This window comes from Rhinolophus sinicus, linkage group LG03 (assembly GCF_036562045.2).
Source record: "Rhinolophus sinicus isolate RSC01 linkage group LG03, ASM3656204v1, whole genome shotgun sequence".
Taxonomy (NCBI): domain Eukaryota; kingdom Metazoa; phylum Chordata; class Mammalia; order Chiroptera; family Rhinolophidae; genus Rhinolophus; species Rhinolophus sinicus.
The window spans coordinates 27,878,300-27,897,722 of record NC_133753.1 but is presented as its reverse complement, the minus strand read 5'-3'; the positions used below and the strand labels follow the sequence as shown (position 1 = coordinate 27,897,722).

The window sequence follows — 19,423 nt, the reverse complement described above, 5'->3', positions numbered from 1 at the left end:
TTTCCCTCACCCTTACAGCTTTCCAGACCAGAATGGTAATCAGCATTCAGCTGAAGGCTACACGAAGGGCACAAGTTCCCACAGAGTATACGACCAAAGCTAAGGAATGAACTTGGCTGCTACTACAATCTATGTACCAGAAAGTTTTTCATAATGTTTGCATTCAACAGTAGGTACCTTGGAGCTACAAATGAGATTCACATACAAGGCTAGGAATGAGGTAAAAGCTTGTTAGCGTCACATAAACCACAGCAAAATTCAAATTCTGTGTAGCAGCCTATTGCTTTTGAACCTGATAATGCTTTGCAAGAAAATTCAATGTTCAGAGACCAAAAAAAAAAAAAAAAATTCACACAGGGGGAAAATATAACTAAAGAACATTTATTTGTTTTTCACCAAGACTTTAACTTGATGACATAACTAAACTGTGTCACCACCCCCACTCCAACTTGAAGAAGGGCTGTTAGAACAGTGAATGTTATAAAGCAGGCATGAACAGTTTTTGAAGGACTGGAACCAACATTACCTGACAAAGAACAATTTCCATCTAAATAATCATAAAAATGTTTAAGTAAAAAAAAAAAAGAAAAAAAAGGGGGGGAGGGTTGGTGGGGGTTTCAGATTGAACCAGATCCTCACATTTCATCTAACACACCTACTCTGGGCTAGAGTGTACCAAAATGGAAACAGGATTAGTATAATACAGAACTTCCACTACAGCACGCTGTACACACCTGTGTTCCAAACCCACCCCCAGCCCCTTAATGCATCCAACACAACTATTTCCCAGCCTGTTGGGCCTGCCGACGAAGGAGCACGTAGATCTTCTCTTTAATCCAGTCTTTGTTATAAGGCTGGTATGTCTGGGTATCAGCTCGGTAACTGAGGAACAGAAAGGTAATAAGCAAAGTTACAATGGTCAATTACTGTCACGTTTTTAAAACTCTTAAGTTATAACTGCCCAATAATGGCACAGATATGCACATGTTCATACATGACCTTAATGAAAATATAAAAGAGCTGATTACATAACTTCAATTTTGAGCAATATAACTTTACATCACCTTGTACGATCTTATAGCAGAAAAGGAAACCAAGGCCTATAGATCTTAAGTCCCAATGTGTTATACACCTACTTCTTAACACGTTGCATACGGCGGGGTTTAAATCCCTTGTGAAGATTCTCATGATCCATACGCAACGTGTTAAGAATTATGACCAGAAACTGCATTTTCTTTTTCCTACATAGTTACTATTTTTATGGTTCCTCTAGTGATTAAAAAACAAAAATCAAACACTAGTACCAACCTCAGATTTGCTAAATTTATTTTGAATGAACTAAAAACCTTTAAAAATGTTACTGTCATAAAGATTTATTCCTTGAAAACTATTAACAGAAGGAAATAGTTTAAGCTATATTTTAGGATTTGCTTTTTAAAATGAATCATGCTAGAGGCCAAAGGAGAGTTATTAGAAGATATAACAAGCTCCAAAATGGTTCTTATCAGAAAAGAAGGGCCAGGCATGCAAGGACTAGCATTAGCAATGAAACTGTAACAGGACTGTAGGGTTTTGGGAGTCCAAGGTGTCCCCTAACAGCCAATCACTCAAGCCATCTTTACAGGACTCAAAAAACAGGGACATTCCAGTTGATCTACAACTGAAATATAGCTGGTTAGGCAATAAATTCATTTTTGGAGTAAAAAACTAATAGCATAAAAAGGCAGTAAGTAACTAGAGGCTGCACAAATACAAAGCACATGACAGTGTTTCAAAGCCATGTGCACCATCTGGTGGAAACACTGCATGGCATCCAAGAGAGGCACAGATGCGGTTTGCCTAAGAAAAATACCTTAGTGATACCCTAGGAAAACAAAAGATCTAATTTATCAATTATTGCTTTACTTTAACCATCAGTTTATTTTACCTTCTCAGCAGAAAATTACATAAATACCTATTAATAAGTTATCAACTGCTAGGTATAGCTTTAAGTGCTTATCGGAATGAACTCAATCTTGTTTACAACCCTGTGAGAGTAGATAAAATTATCCCTTTTTTTTAATAAAGGGGGAAACCAAGGCTCAAAGAAGTACAGCAACTTATTAGCTATGGGACTTTGGGCCAGAAGTAGAAACTTAAAAACATTTCTGATCAGAGTCTTCACAGTTAACTACTGAGCTGCTAGAGACCTATATGCTCCAGTTTCTGGCAAGAGAAACAAACTCCAAAGTAGGTATGCTTTATACCATTATCATATCCTTCCCGAATAGTAAGGTCAGAATCTGGTTCATTAAGAACACACAAGCTTTCTATTTTTATAAAAAGTAGAAAATAAAAAGAAATATTTGGCTTTTCACTAATGTCCTTTTGTTACAATGAGAAATATTCTAAAAAGAAAAACAAGTTTCTTTGACTATCCTTTTTCATGCTTCCTAATGAATAAATGCTAATCTGGTCTACTTCAAGGTATGGCAGAATAGACTACAATATTTATATTAACGCTGGACTTTTCCTAACACTAAAAAAGGAACAGAATTTTTCAGAAGTATAGCATCTGGGTGGGACAGCCTTATTTAGACCATTCCCAGCAAGATCAGTTTGGTCATGAACATTTAGGAATCCATCAACTTGCATGCTATTTTCCAACTCAAGAAACAGTAATAATGCTTTCTTTTTGGAAAGTTGTACATTGATGGCTGTTAAGTGGCACTTGAAAATGAGACAAGTAAATGTTAGGTACATTTACAAAATCCCAAGCTGTTAGCACAGATGAATCTTTTAACCTTGCGTTATGGTCAATGAATGCAGGTTTATACAAGAACAAAAGCTGGGGGACTGAGCAGTGAAATCAGCCAGTGTCTTCACTGCTACCAGGTGGTCTTTCTGATTGGGAGTACCTCCTGGTTACAATAACTAAGGATGAAAATGTCCCTTTTGTCTCTTAAGCAAACAAGGAAAGCCTACATATTCAAAAGGCTATTATCTTAATCTTAATAAAAGCTTATTTAAAAAAAAAACCCACAGATCAGAGAACTGCAAAGAATTTGTACTTACACTTCAAATGTATGAACTACAAATCCTCTGTGCCTAAATTTTACTATTAATGCATTGTTGCTTCGTCTGGGGTTTAATCATATCACAAAGTATAATCTTATTTATTCCATTTCTTCCTATGCTGGTTACAGTCCTATGTCATTGCCATGTAAACTTAATAGAAGCAACAAGTACACAGCAATTTACAAACCAAACTGGACTTAATTCCTGTTCTGAGGAGTAACAGTCCAAGGCACAATGCTGATTGAGAGGGGCAGGGGGCAGTGCCATGGCAATAGGTAGCCTCTTTGGAAACAAGACCTTATTTCTCCTGAATATTCAAATAACAAAAGGGACAGAACAAAATCACATGGACAAAATGGTTCTAAATCCTAAATTTGATTCTGAAAGTTTTCAGAGGCCAAAGAAGTTTCAACGTTAGAGACGGAAATATTAAGCTACAATTCAGTTTTTCAGAGTAATAATTCAAATGTTAGAAATCATTTTAGCATACTAGATGTAGTTTCTGGTTTACTTTTAATGGCACAAAGTTAGAAAAGTTATGTTCTGCTGTTATTGCCATACTTGTCTCTTAAAACTGTTTTACTTTGTAATTTTCACTGTCAAAAAAACTCAACATAATACCCCTTTATTAGTTAACAGTACAATTTAACTCACTTGTGGCATTTGAAATTTATAATTCTATTCGTGGCAAATTTTAAAGAACCAATCTACTCATTGTAATTAAAAATAAAACTCTGCCTTGACTTTTGTCAATCTAGTTAAAAAAGGAGTTCCCACTATCTAGGCAATACTACTGTGCTAAGCAAACACTGGATCCGCACAGGTAGCCTCTGAGGTAAAGTTATCTAATTTTTCCAAATGAGCAAACTGAGAATTAGCAACATTAAACTAACTTGCCTACAGCAGCCACCAAATGACAGAGCCAGGAATCAGTCTCAGCTATGTCTAATTCTGAAACTCCAGCTAGCTCTTAACCATAGTCTCTCAAGGTGAGTAAAACACGATTCTTGGCTCTCAAGTAGCTCCCCATCTGTTGAGAATGAGTGTGCCACATCCAAACCATCCGGATTAGATACCTGATGTCTTGATTTTTATAAAATCAGAATAACAGCTATTAATTTTTCATAGGCCAGTAGTTCACTTAAACAATGAAGTGAGGATATGAATATGAACTGTCAGACGTTGCAAAATTTAGCACGACAGAAGTCAGATTCTTTCACTTTTGTTTAACCATTACACCAATTCAAGAATATAGCTCTGTAATGTAAACAAGGGAAAATTACCCCTAATTTTAAAAAGCTATGCCTCAAATCATACATGTGTGACATACATTTATACAAGTAGTATTTACTCAATATTAACTATGTTCCATGTACTTTTCCAGGCACTGGGGATACAGCAGTGAATAAAAACAAAGCTCTCCCTGTTCTCAGATTAAATTCTAGAAAGTAAATATATACGTTATCGGTGATTTCACTTCCAGTACATGATTCTCTCCACATGGGCCTCTCAGTTCCTTGAACTCCTCTCCTCCAAGGATCTTGTCTCCTGCCCTTACTTGGCCAGATCCCTAGACCGTGTCATTACCAGCAACTTCAATCTCCCAATTTCAGGCATGTCATTCTCTGATTACTACTACTTCCCAATACCCCAACTTCAACAATCCTTTGACGCCACTGGGACCTAGAATTAAATTCCTGTCTCCCCCCCACTGCAATCCCCACTTACATTTCATGATCATTCAGTTCCTTGCACAATACTCCCTTGCAAACACCCTCAACTTTTAACATATTTGCTAATTCTCTACCCGAAACCATCAGGTTAAGAATGACTAGGAAAAAACCACCATCACAATGACTAATTTCATTTTAAATTCATCATCAGGTATGTCATAAATCACACATTTCCCTAACCCCTTCAATCTCCCAGATTGTTTCTTACCTCTTTTTACAAACCTCCAACACCTCCTCCCTCCCCCTGAACTCCAAATAGTGCCCTCGCCTTCTATTTTCCAGAGATAACTAAAACAACCAGAAAACATTCCCAAGATTCCACCACATCTGCCTGCCCTCCCTACTTTTCCATCAATGAACTGTTCAAGATCCTATCTAAAGCCATCAATTTATCCCTCTCTACTAGTTCACACATACCATCAGCCTGCAAACTTAACATTATTCCTCCCAACTTAAAAAAGATTTTAAAAAAAAAAGCTATTCCTCTAGCTATAACCCCATTTCTCTGCTCTCCCTTCTAGCTAAATTCTTCAAAAATGTCTGAGTACAATTTATCTTTTCCCATTAGCATAACATCCGCAGCTTTGTTGGCTTCTTATAGTTTTCTGAGCTTTTCATATTAAAATAATTAGGGCCGATATGTTTTTCACCACTGAAAAACATATTTACTTCTAGAATAGTGTCTGGCATGGAAAAAAACCTTTAATTTGACAAATTTGTGAGAACAGAAAACAAAAAAATCTCACTAACAGACCAAAATATACATGGTTAACACCGGGTAGGATTTAAATTCCATTTCAGTCCTACATATATTTACATTTTTAAAATAATGTCAAGAAAGCAGAATAATCTTAGTTTTAATCCAAAGCCAATTGTTTTAGGGACAAAGACTATAAGGGAAAAGAAAAAAACAAGAAAAAGATTAGTTTAAGGAACAGAGAACCGGGACTGAAAGTCTTAGTTCGCACGCTCTCTTCATACTAAATGCATCAATTAGCAAAGTTCTTAAGATTTTCCTATGCCTTTAGCTTTATGTTGCCAACTGATTTTATGAGCCATATGTAGATGAAATACATTAATACTTAGTAGTCAAAATGCAAAGATCAGTGTCAGGCACAGAGTGAACTCCCCAAACCATAAATCACCTCAAACAGATGAGTAAACAATAGAAAAATACAACTTAAGAGCCATAGTGGTTAATACTTACACAAGGCAGCTGAGGTCTGCCAGATCATCAATAAAATCAAACAACTGGCTGATATCATACGTGATAGAGGGGCTGTTGGGATTCATTCTCTTCAGATGTTCTTCATACATTTTACAAACGCCTAGGAGGGAAAACCAAGATCTTAAAATTGTTTACACTTTAGCTATAAATAGTGTTGTATGTTGATATCATAAAACTTATTTTCATAACGCTGGGCTGGGAAAAGGACAGTAAGTTGATCACTTTTAATTGTTACTATTAGCAATTTCATAAAAATTTTATAAATTCACCAAAATGTTTGTATTTTGTGCCTTAATAATAAAATGATTACTTCGAGCCACTGGATCTAAAAGGACTTTAAAGACTTGTCATATGATGCTTCAAACAAGTGATAACATTGTGGGACTTAGGTTTTCAAAAACTAGACATTCCTAAGGCCTCAGAGTAAAGAAAAATACCACACTTGGGAATGATGGATGACAAACAGATGCTTTTCAATTTTGATACCATGCAAACAAACAAACAAACAAACCACACACACAAACTTAGAACTAATAAATGAGTGCAGCAAGATTTCAGGATATAACATCAATATACAAAAATCAATTGTATTTTTATACCCTAACAATAAACAATCTGAAAATGAAAGAAAACAGCTCCATGTATAATAGCATCAAAAAGGAATACACTCTTAGAAATTAATAAAAGCATAAGCTATACACTGAAAACTACACAATGTCATTGAAAGTGAAGGTTTTAATAAATGGAACGATATCTCATATTCATGGATTGGGAGACTTCATATTAAGATGGTAATATTCCCCCAAATGATGCATAGATTCAATGCAACCTCTATCAAAATTCAATCTATTTTTGCAGAACTTGACAAGCTAACTCTAAATTTGATATGGAAATAAAAAGGACGTAGGGTAGCCAAAACAATCTTGAACAAAGTTGGAAGACTCAAACTCCTGGATTCCAAAACTTACTACTAACTACAGTAATCAAAATAGTGTGGTAATGCTTACACATAATCACAGGCATACAGATCAAAGGAATAGAAACGAGAGTTCACAAATACGCATAAATCCTCACATTTATGGTCAACTGCTTTTTGACAAGGACACCAAGACAACGGAGAAAAGAATAGTCTTTTCAACAAAAGGTACTAGGACAACTGTATATCCACAAACAAAAGAATGAAGTTGGACCCATACCTCACAGCATTTATAAATATTCACTCAAAGTGGCTCAGAGACCTAAATGTAAGAGCCAAAACTATAAAACCTTGGAAGAAAATACAAGCGTGACTTAGGATAAGGCAATGGCTTCTTAGATATGACACCAAAACTACAGATAGCAGAAGAAAAAATATGTAAGTTGGAGTTCATCAAAATTTAAACCTTTTGTGCTTCAAGGACACTATCAAGAAAATGAAAAGACAAGCCACTGAATGAAAGAAAATCTTTGCAATACAGATATCTGATAACGGACTGTTATCCAAAATACACAAAACTCCTAAAACACAACTCAATTAAAAAATGGGCAAAAGATGTGAACACACACCTCATCAAAGAAGATATACAGATGGCAAGTAAGAGTTATAAAAAGATGCTCACCATCATGCAATTAGGAAACTGCAAATTAAAACAATGAAACATCACTATACATCTATTAGAATAGCAAAAATCCAAAATACTCACAACACCAAATGCTGCCAAGGACGTGGAGCAATAGGAACTCTCATTCATTGCTGATAGGAATGCAAAATGGTACAGCCCATCTGAAGACAGTTTGTCAGTTTTCTACAAAGCTAAACATAGCCTTACCATATCATCCAACAATCACACTCCTTGCTATTCACCCCAAAGAGTTGAAAACATAACCCACATAAAAACCTGCACATGAATTGTTTATAGCAGCTTTATTCATAATTGCCAAAACTTGAAAGCAACTAAGATGTCCTTCAATAAGTGAATGGCAAACCAAACTGTAGTACATTCATACAATGGAATATTACTCAGTGATAAAAAGAAATGAGCTATCAGGCCACGAAAAGCACTGGAGGAAACTAAAAAGCATAGTACTAGGTCAAAGAGCCAATCTGAAAAAGCTACATAGTGTATAATCTCAACCAAACGACATTCTGGAAAAGGTGGAACTATGCAGACATTAAAAAGATCAGCAGAGGTTTGGGGGGATGGGAAGGAAGAAAAGGTGAAGAATGGGATTTTTAGGGCAGTAAATGGTAGAAATGTGTCATTACACATACATCAAAACCCACAGAATGTTCAAAGCAAAGAGCGAACACTAATGTAAACTATGGACTTTACTACTCAAAAAATAAAATCTATTAATTTAAGAAAGGTGTGGGGCAAGTAGGGAAAGCTCTGCTTTCCAGAGGAATATTCACTACTATGAGAGAAAAATAAAAAAATTACCACTTGGCAACCACCATGTGAGAATTGATTCAGTAATTCCCTTTTAACTTTTTTAAAAATGGAAAATAAACCATTTCTTCTTTTTTAATTACATTTTTTCCAGTTACAGTTGACATTCAACATTAGTTTCAGGTATATAAATAACCATTTCAAATTTAAGAAGAAAAAAGCTATTAAACCACAAAAAGATTTGGAAGAACTTTAAATGCATACTGTTAAATGAAAAAAGTCAGTCTGAAAAAGCTACTTGTTTAATCCCAACCATACGACATTCTGGAAGAGGCAAACCTATGGAGGCACTGATTCATCCACTGTAAACCACGGTACCCCACCAATGCAAGGTGTTAGAGATACGGGTTGCTGTATAGAGCGTGGAAAGAGGAAACATACAGGAACTGTTCAATTTTTCTGTAAACCTAAAACTGCTCTAGAAATGAAGTTTTCTCTTCTTTAAAAATCAGAGCAGAGATGGATGGCAACTAGGAAGACATGGTGCCACCTACCCAGAAGCTGTCTCTAATGAGTAGCTTTTTTTCACGTCTTTCCATTGGTGGCTTTAAATGAACAGATTTTAAGTCTAATCCAGTTAGCTTTGGATAGCAACAAATTCAGAGTCATGCCCAGCAGCAAAAACAGTGACTACCGCATCTTTATAGGAAGATGAATAAAGAATGGACAATTTGCTAGAAACAGTGCAGGGCATACACAACTGGTTTACTTGGTGAAATGACTAAATGTAAAGATGAATGCAATTTGTGACAATCCAATCTATGTGCTCTCATCTAATAGTTCACTGAGTAAAGAAACATTAAGAGCTAATAGTTCCCTTCAGGGTGGTGTCTGCTTATCAAAGCACAACAAATTATACTGATTTGGTTCCATTTCCTTTATTCTCTGAGCTAATTTTTATTTTCTAACAACATTCTTAAATATCTACTTCCCCTGCTCAGATGAACAATCCAAGAAATCTGGAAGAAAAAACAAACCCAGTTCCTAAATGAGATAAACTGAATGTTAGGGAAAAAAAAACACTCCGATTTCTAACCCTCGATTAGTGTTTAAACTCACCTTCCATGCATTCATTCACAGATTCGTAGTCAGCATAAGTTCTTCCTTCTGGCCTCTTGGTAGGCTGTACCAGCAAAATGGTGTGAGACTATAGGGGAAAAACATGACCTCAACGTAAGTTTCTAACTCTTATTTGAGAAATTCATAGTATGATATAAAAATCCTTCATGGCAACTTTCAGTATTTTCAATACTTATTGCCCTACGACAAGGATCAAAAATGACAAAGAAAAACTGACTAAATTTACAAATCTGTAGTCAAAATGGTTATTATTTTTAAGTGGCAGTGCTTTCCTGTTACCAGTTTAGATCATAATACCTCCCAAACTAGTTTCGGTCACTTTCTTCTTATTGGAGCTATTTTCAGAACCCTTTGGTTTTATTAAAAATCCAAATATATTTGTCTTATCAGTCTTTTCCTTTTTCCAGACAGATTTGGTCCTTGACTTCCTTGTGGTCCTTTTTCCAAGGGGAATGGCCAGTACAAAATATATATTTAAAAAAATAATTAAAAAGAACATACACACATACAAAATATAAGTACACTTAGGCATACACACACACACATACTGGGGGTGCCAAAAAAAAAAAAGTACACATTATAAGAGATGTTACCTGTGTACTACTTTTCAAGTTGAATTACCGTAGCAATGTGTGGTATGATGTTCTCTCTAAAGATGGCACTAATCAAATGAGTACTAGTGTCATTCACTGTATTACAATTTTAATATTTTCCTTTCTTAAAATGTGTATACATTTTTTTGGCACCCTCTGTATATATATTCATATTTGCCACAACAGGAAAATAAGATTGTAAAACCTAGTCAGGAAAAAAAAGTTACACAGAATTACCTTAATAAAAATCCCTGTTCTCTATGATTACCAAGCAGCTGTGATTCACGCTAATGAATAATCTGGCTTTGTTAATTTTTTTAAAGTGTCACAAACATGAACCCTAAGAATAGTCATTCTACTGAAGCAAAAATAATACGATACATACAATTTGCTCATTAGCTTTGAAAGAAATTGAAGCTTGTATCTCTAGTAAAGCAAAAGTATTTAAGACTTCTGAATCAATACTTGTTTGCCTTAAATACAAATTCTAATTTTTTAATTCTATTTGAACAGATAAGGAATTATCACTGACATATTTCCAACAAGAATGGGTAGTTGTTATTAACTGCTGCCACTTTCTCAGATTACTAAGCATTTTTACAATACCAAATCATGACATAAAAGGTAGAGAAAGAAGAGGTAAAATGACTTGCTCAAGGTCACAATGCGAGTTTTGACAAAACAGGAACTGGAAACCCAATTTTCTAATTCCTACTCCTCTTTGGGAGACTGTTTTAGGTTAAACACAGAATTATCTCAATTCAGAAAATTTCAACCTGAAAAGGTGCCTTCTTAACAATAATAGCTGCATAACTTAACAGTTACTGCAGCAACCAAGAAATGAAAGTTGAAGTGTGGAAGTAACCATGATTCCTCATAATCCCCGTATAAGCATCTCCTTTTTGTGGAGTAAAAAAAACACACCACCCACCCATTACATTACCACTCTGGTCAGAGTCTAAGGAAACGTGACCCTACCCTCAGCTGAGCCTTTTTTTTTTTTTTTCCAGCCTCCAATCCCAGGAGAATATAAATAAGGGTAAGAACAAGATTAGGGGCTGAGACTAATGCCAAACCAGGCATCTAGGAATCTTGGAAAAGAGAAAAAAAGTTATGTATCTATATACTTAAAGGACAGGGCACAGAAAAAATCGGAGGAGGGGAGGGATAGTTGAGAAAGCCCACTACAAAGCAAAGATGACCAGGCCCACACGCTGGGTGCAATACATTGAAACTGTCATCTTTGGGAGCAGGTTTGTCAGGCATTCCTCGGCCATTGTTCCTACAGCAGTCTAGAACGTTTGGGGGGAGAGAGCAGCATCCCCATGCCTGCCTTTACCAAGGAGCAATCGGAAGAAAGCGCATCCCGAGCACCACACGCCTCGCCCGAGCCAGCAGGAGGGCGCGCAACCGCAGGGCGGACCCGGGCTCTGGGGCCTAGTGCCAGGCCCAGCGTCTCTACGGCGGGAAGGAGAAGGGTCGATCCACACGCTGAGGGCCCGGGGAGAAGCAGCACGCTCAGGCTGTATGAGGTGTAAAAAGATGTACGGGGCTGGAGTTACCCGGAGGCTGGGGACTCAGGGAGCCGCTGAGGCCTTTCTTACCATCGCGCCAAACTCTTTCGCTAAAGCCGCCACCGACACTGCCGCCGCACACGAGCTTAGCACAACGCCGCCAACAGCCAATCCCCGCGAGAATAGCCGCCGGAAGTCGTCAGCAGGGCACCGCGAAAGAGCCCTTTGGACCATAGAAGCGCACGTATTTCCGGTGGCTCGGGAAGATACCGACTCTGTTTCAGCCATCTTGACTAAGGGCGATGAGATACACAGGGAATTCTTCGGAACCTGAAGAAAAATATATTTTTTTCAAGACTCTGTCTTCCATACTCTCGTTATTAGCTATACGGCTAACATGATAACCGATGTAGACAGTGATACAGGTCATCTTTCATTCGCCCTACTCAAAAATGGCGGCAGTATAGGAATCCAGGGCCACAGGGCGGTTGTAACCCGGAAGTATCCTTCTAAAGGAGGGGGCGGTGAGGAAATCCGGATGTGCAGATAGTGAAGGGGTGCCACTTGGCGGCCATGGCCGCTGTAGTATCTGTGGCTGCGGGTCAAAGCCCACCAGAGTGGAGTAATATGGGCAGCGCCGGACATAGGGCAGAGACAGCTTTGTATCGGCTTCGCTGCTGAATCCCTAAGACCCATCGTTAGAGACTTGTAGGACTCGTTTCCTCATTCTAGACTCGGAGGAGAGTTTACCGGGACTGGTGGGCTGGTCCCAGCCTGTGGGGATCACCAGCAGGGTGCCCCAGGGAGCTAGGGGCTCCGGGAGAACGAACAAGTTTGCTTGGGTGTTTCCTCCTTTTCCTGCTGCCACCTGAGACGTTGTCTGTGGAGGGAGTGGGCCCACTGTGCCATCCTCATTCCGACGACTGAAGAAATCGCTCTTTCGCGTACTTCCCCCATTGCTTTTTCTTTAACTGTTACCCCACCGGAATCCAGTGACTGGCACTTGAAAACCCAGGGGCTAGGACCTAAGACTGCTGAAAGTTCTCTCTGGTGCTAATATCAGCAAAAGGGGGCTATTTCCAGGTACGTTCAAGAGAAAGGTGCCTCGAACATACCTGGTGGGGAGGACGAAAGAACTGGAAAGTCCACTTGTTCTCTTGGAATCACCACACGCGTTTAAGAACCTAAGCACCTTTTGAAGACACTGAAAATTTGTAATCTGGTGGTGGTAGGTTAATAAAGGAGGGCAGAATGGATGATTTCATCTCCATTAGTCTGCTGTCTCTCGCTATGTTGGTGGGATGTTACGTGGCTGGAATCATTCCCTTGGCTGTTAATTTCTCAGAGGTAAGAAATTCTCGATTTTGTGTTAGCTGTCAGGAGGGCTGTTAGGAAGTAGTGACGGTTGTAAAGGGAAGTGCTTCCCCAGTAATCTCTGAGCTAAAGGTCTTATTAAGGAAGACTGTGTTTTAAAAAGATGTACAGGGTGGGTGGATCCACTGCAGATCCTGGAGCACTCTGTACACAATTTGCGTACAAAGATTTGGGGCCCTGCATTTTCCTGGGGAGAGGGACCATAACATTACTTTGATTCGCAAAGGTTCAAGGAATGAAGGTACCAGATTGCTATAAAGAAGTGTAAATAGTGAATGTTATTTGTTAATATCAGTTGAAATCAATATAACTTCTGTTTTTGAGAAAATCAAGCATAGGTGTTTGGAGAAAGGTAGTTTTTTAGATACCTGTATTAATTAGAATGAAGTAACAAAAATGTTTATTTAAAAAAAAAGTTAGATTCTTAACTCATTTCCTTTTAAAGAAGGAGTGCATTCGACTGAATATTCGAAGTTGTTTTCAAATCGATTGGCTTAGATACTAATTTTTTGTTAATATGTTTGACGTTTTGGTTAATTTGTTTGGTTGTCATTACGTGAACAAAAATTAACGGGGAGGAAAAATAGATGAAAGCAGTGTTCAATGAAAATGCGGATATGTTCTTCAAGTTGTCATAAAGAGTTCACATGTTCACAGTACTCAAAGATTTAGGGAGGAAAAACTACTACACTGGGGGAACAGGATTTCATTATTATGCCCAGGGGTTCAGCTGTAAAACAGGCCTCTGTCACTGCCAGTCCTGAAAGAAAGGACAGGGGAGAGAGAAAGTAAGTAGAAAAGAAAGGTATAGATGAGGTGTGAGGAAGGCCTTGAAGAAACCTGAGGGAAGAGGAGGCATTGCTGGTAAAGAAAATAGCCTGTGGGTGGGAAGAAAGGTGGGACTAGGCCTTGTGAGTATGAGAAATAGTAAAGCCCCCAGCCAGCTGGAAGGGAGGCTTGAATTGTTGCTGCTCCCTTTCTGTTTACTTTTTGTATTTGTACTTCTCAGCATCTAATGCCAACATTGAGCTAAATTTTTTTGAGCATGTACATTACCTAACTTCATTTTAAAGAGTCAGTGAGGTACAGATGAGGAAACTGAGACTCAGATTTGTAACTTGGATAAGTTCATGAAGTATGTCAGAATCAGAATTGTTTTTTAAATCTAGGTTTTCCTCACTCACAGCAATTGTTAGCTACTCTGTCCACTGTGGCAAAGGAAGCAAACTGGTAGCCTTCATACCAAATCTAGCCCACAGACTTAATTTGTTAGATTAGCAGACCTTTTATTTTTATTACTGTTATTGTTTTTGTCTGTATTCCTTCAAGGCAACAGTTAGCTAGAGCTGAGTAGCCGTAGATTGTCGCTATCCTTTTGGGTATGTATGAAGCCTACTGAACTCATTTTGGCTACGTGCCCACCCAGTGCTTTGTGAGCCTGCTGTCTTTCCTCTGACAAAAGCCGTATTTTCTTATAACTACATCAGAACTGAATTGACATTAATAGGACTGTGATGTTAAGTTGGTTTGTATATTTAAACATTTATTGAGGTGACTTTTATCAAAAATTATAGTTAATTTAAATACAAAACTGATAAAACTTTTTCTTTCTATAAAATGCTTAGGACTTTTCCAATTTCAATATTTTCTCAAACTGTCTTGGGTGATTTTTGCAATATGCAGACATATGCTATTTTATTTTTCACTGACAGGAAATGTGTACATGAGTGGTGTACTTAACCAGGTCATTGATATAAGATAATTAGTACGACATGTCATTTATGGCTTTCTAAATTGATGGTCATGTGGTCTTTTCCAACTGTAGGTCTTAAAATGCTACAAATCAGCATTCACAATCTCTGTTTATTATTACATCAGGAACAATGCACTTGGAGCTATTGGAATAAAAAGGAAAGTTGTATATAACTTAACAAAGACATTTTAGAATTTTTTTTAATTTTTATTTTATTTTTATGTTAGTTTCAAGATATTTTACAGTTTAACTGGTGTTTTCTATCTCTTACGAATTAAGCATTTTTCTTCTAGGCAAGTTATATTATTATTACCAACCAAAGTATCGTGAAACTAGTGAGATGATAAATTTGTAAAACTAAACTTCATTTATGGAGGCTGAGAAGCACAATTTCTACTCTTAGAAAATAGCTCCCCAGATTCCTACATTGGCTAAAGTCTAGCTTTTCTTAGGTACTAGTGTTATTATACATAGAAGGATCAATAAACCGGATTTATTTTACAGTTCACTATCATTTACATGAAAAGATATGCTTTTTATTCATGCTCTTAATCTAGCTGCTGCTTTGTCATTCATTACTTTCTTCTTCAGAATTTCTCAGCAGGAAAAAAGACCAATAAAGCCATTACTTCGGGCAAGATTAATATTTAGAAATTAGTTAAAATCAAGTAGTCTGAAACTGCTGTAGCAGTGGTGTCTACCCGCCATCTCTGACCATCAACAGGTTTATGTGACACTGATTTTTCTGTTATTTTTCTCCAACAGTCCTTGCCCCCAAAGCAACTTTCCTGATGCTTTTGTAACCTCTTCCTTGCCATTTGACCTGGTGACTGTACCTTCATACGTAAATCATTTTAAAGCAAAGGGAAAAAATCTCCCGACTCTCAAGTGCATTTATAAGTAACTAATAATCAAGATGCTCTGTTCTTCAGCACGTGGGAAGGAGAAAAACTGAACTTGTACAGGAGGCCAAAGCATGCTTTACACAAGTGAGGTCCTGTCTGGTAAAGGATTGGACACACTAGCACTATCTTATGTTTTTAATGAGCAGTTTTCTTGGCTCTATATGGAAATGCATATGTAGGTTGAGAGCCCACAATTTAACTACCTAGTATAAACCCAGTTTAGCAAGTGCTCAGATTGATGAATGAATTTAAGATATAAATGACGGCCAAACTGGGATTTTAGATCAATTATCTGAGGGTTGTTATTTACCTGAGCGTGTCTTTTTGTCACAGAGCTGGTGATAGAGAGCAAGCTGTGTTTGCACCGGAGCTCTGGGGTAATGCTCCTCTAACTCTCTGCTGAAGATTAGTTTTTGGTTTTTTAAATTTCTGTTCCATTGCAGACCAATATATTTGCAAAAATGAAATACTAAGAAAATGAAGTGGGAAAAAAAATAACATACAAAATACAATCCCAAATGTAGTGTTATTAGATTTAAGAGACATAGCAATTATTCCTATAATTGTAATAATCATTTTGCTAAAAAATGAGTGGAGAGCTTTCTCTCAGTTTTGCACTTTTCTCATTGCAGGTCAGTTTGGATTATAATATTTCATGTGTTAAAACGGTATAAATCCGTAGGTATGCAGATGAAGTAGTGCTACTCTTATTTGATAAAGAATTTAAGATGATTAATGTACTGATTTCAGAAGGACCTTTCAGAGACAGGTGGTGTGTTCAAAATCAGTGTCACTACTTGAGCAAGCTATTTAACGTCCAACTCTCTTCTGTTAAATGACCTTATGGATTGTTGTGAGGATGTAATGAAATAATACAAACACAAGGCTTAACACTGTATCTAGAACATAATAAGGACTTTAGAAATCATTGAGAATTATTCTCAGTATTGATTACAAAAAATGTTTTAAGGTTTTCATTTTTATGATTTTGTTCTAAGTTATAATTTTTAAACCTTTTATTTTTGGAGCAGACTCCTAATACTGGGTAAACTCTCCAACCCCCTTAAAACATGGAAACTTCTCAGCTATTTTTTTGGAATTCGAATGGTCTTGTTTGGGGGTTGGCATTCCTATTCACCATGAATGTTTCATTTGGAGAGGCCAGGGCTTTTCTTCTAGTCTCTCTGCCTTACAGTACTTTTCTTAGTATTCAACTTACTTTTCTTCATTATAATTATTCTCATTTTAAGCTTTGTTTTGTTTTTCATGTGTTAAACTTTTGTGTCTATAATAATGGACTCATTCATAATAAATATGTTTGGGGCTTTGAGTTGCCCCCAGATCAAAGGTTTGCGTCTAAAAGAACACATCCATTCAGTATGCTTTTTCTCTGACAGTGGTTCTTTTGGAAATAGATTTGACAAAGTTGCATTTTTAAGGACTTTTGCATTGTCTGTTAAATTAACCTTTTATTCTTGTATGGTAATTCTATTGAATTTTAAGCTCTTTTGGAATTTCATTTCTAAATTCTAACATTTTAAATTTTACATTCTCTATAATTTACCCATACATGGAAGTCATACTTTGTCTTTCCTCAGATTGTTGTCTTATAAAGTTATTGCCTCATAAGTATCTTTGCTTGATAAAACTAGGTTTGGCTCAAATAAAATCTCGATACAATCTGATTCAACATTATTGGTGAAAAACTTTGTTTTCTCTAGGATATTATCTGGATAGACATCATTGAAACTTGTGTGCACAATAATGTTAATAATAGTTATTGCTTATTGCGCTCCTTCTGTGTACCAGGCACTGGTGTATTAGCTCATTTAAAGCTCAGGATGAGACTGTGAGATAGGTGCCCTTCAACTTCACTTTACAAATGAGCACACGCAGGCGTGGAGAGGTCACAAACACTGGTGGAGGTGTTTCATTACCAGTCCAAAGCACTTGACCATTAAATGGTATTTCTTTTCCAAATGAGCACTGTGTAAAGAAGAAATGAAATGGATCTAAATTCGTACCTTTAGCTCCCCAAATTAGGAATACCCTTAACATCACTTACGTTTTACCTTCCACAGTACATCTCATGTCTTGTGCTTAGTCAGTGTAGCAGAATTGAAATTACAGAGGTGAACAATCTCCAAATACCATTGAAACCTTGAAGAGCCGAATATGTCTTAGATGCCCTTTAAATGAACACCTGCCAAATTGAAAGCTGAAACAGTTCCTGTTTTGAACTATCCAAGATTTATACCTTCATAGTTTGTCAATTCTAAAGTGTGCTATTCAAGAATTGACATGCTTTTTGAGGGGAGAAGACCTGAAATGGATTCAGAATTCTAATGTATGTGACAGTCTTAACCTTTCCTTTAATTAAAGAATTTAGATGTGAGACTGTTGAATGCTAACGAAGTTTAAGATCGTCTCATTTTGGAATTCCAGGTGACAAATATTAATTCTAAGTGTGTTACCGTGCTAAAGACCCAGAGGCTTGCCACATGAAAGCCAAAACTCAAGAGGCGAGGTTGGTAGAAAGAAAAGCAGGTTTATTCCAAAATGCCAGCATTAGGCGGACTCCTTGTTACAGATTGCCTTCCCACTCAATATCGCCCAAAGAGTTTACAGGCATGTAAGGAGAGGCAGCACTTAGGGAAGGAGAAAAGCGCTTCCCAGAGGCTGGTTTGTTTCAGGGATAGGAGTGGATCTTAGGCAGATATGTAAAAACTTCTTTCAAGTCATTGAGCCAGGTATGCATAGCAAGCAGAACCATTGAAACTGGTCTGCACAGTAAATGTATAGTGAAAAGTCGTTAAGGTTTGGTGGGAGGGGAGGGAAGCAAAGAAAAGAAAAACTTTCAAAAAAGTCCCAAGCTAAACTGCACGGTTAAATCGAATTATGCAAGAGGTTTAAATCTTAAAATAGAAGGTATAGTGTCACCATTACATAAGTACAAGTATTTCTTAAAACCTATGATGGAATTCTAGAAATCTCAATTCTCCTTGAATACTAATATTCAATGTCTAACTTTATTGAAATAAAATAAAAATAGGTATCAGTTGTTCCGGAAATTCTTCTACCCCAATAACATGGATTTTTAAGTGACAGGGTCTTGGAGTTAGCTACTAGATAATTATCTCAAACTATGTGTTGTAAACCCTGTATTTATCTTGGGGTCAATTTTCTATTAACCAAAAATTTTTATTCGAGCTTCTGCATCTTGTATGTTCCTCTCATTAATTCCTTATGCATTTGACAAAGGCAAATTGGGGAAAGTAGACAGGTGCTAAAAGGCAAAAAACGGAACAGTGAATAGAGTTCAGAATACCCCTGGTCGTTGGCAGAATGTGAAAGTATTCACAAGATTCAGAAAAGTAGGAAAGCAAGGAAAGTTTTATTGAAGGTCGCGCAGAGAGAATGCCTGGGGCAGTGTCTAAAGATTAAGCCGGCTCCGCGGATAGTAAGGAGAGAAGCACCAGCAGAGGAATTGGTGGGGCAGAGTCTAGAGTAGACAGCGGCAGCAGGTTGCTGTTTAGCTGGGGTTTTATCGGTATTTTTCTATGCAGGACGCAGGGGGCCAGTCGTCTTGCAATTGTTGACTGTCGCGGCTGGCCCCTTCTGAGAACTGTTGTCAAAGTTGGCTTCCTCCGAAAATTGACCTGGTGTTTGTCAGCCTATAGGTGAAGTGCTAGCGGGAGAACTCAGAGCTAACTGGTTAATCTTTAAGCCTATTCCTGTGAGCTCCCAGACTCGTTCT

General features: G+C 37.4%; 2 protein-coding genes across 3 annotated transcripts in view; one reads left to right on the top strand and one right to left on the bottom strand.

Moving 5' to 3' along the window:
* Window positions 1–360: 360 nt before the first annotated feature.
* ERH (ERH mRNA splicing and mitosis factor) lies at window positions 361–11,937 on the bottom strand. The gene is made up of 4 exons (XM_019733703.2): window positions 11,725–11,937; window positions 9,507–9,594; window positions 5,998–6,118; window positions 361–882 (listed from the first exon to the last, which is right to left on the bottom strand). The coding sequence occupies exons 1-4, from the start codon at window positions 11,920–11,922 to the stop codon at window positions 780–782; spliced, it is 510 nt and encodes a 169-aa protein (XP_019589262.2). The 5' UTR covers window positions 11,923–11,937; the 3' UTR covers window positions 361–779.
* Window positions 11,938–12,166: 229 nt separating this feature from the next.
* Window positions 12,167–19,423, top strand: part of SLC39A9 (solute carrier family 39 member 9) — a 41,882-nt gene continuing 34,625 nt past the window's right edge. For both annotated transcript variants that reach the window (XM_074327299.1, XM_019733460.2), the window contains exon 1: window positions 12,167–12,981. Coding sequence is in view for 1 of the 2 variants with exons in the window: in XM_019733460.2 (XP_019589019.2) it covers window positions 12,886–12,981 (96 nt within the window). In the remaining variant the exon portion in view is untranslated. The remainder of the gene's footprint in view (window positions 12,982–19,423) is intronic.

What these genes read in the sequence shown, in the direction of transcription:
- ERH (XM_019733703.2), bottom strand. Translation starts at nt 11,922, where the DNA reads ATGGCTGAAACAGAGTCGGTATCTTCCCGAGCCACCGGAAATACGTGC. An exon ending in CGAAAGAGTTTGGCGCGATG is followed by an intron (nt 9,595 to 11,724) that starts GTAAGAAAGGCC and finishes TTTCCCCTATAG; the next exon opens with TCTCACACCATTTTGCTGGT. An exon ending in GCAGACCTCAGCTGCCTTGT is followed by an intron (nt 883 to 5,997) that starts GTAAGTATTAAC and finishes TCTGTTCCTCAG; the next exon opens with TTACCGAGCTGATACCCAGA.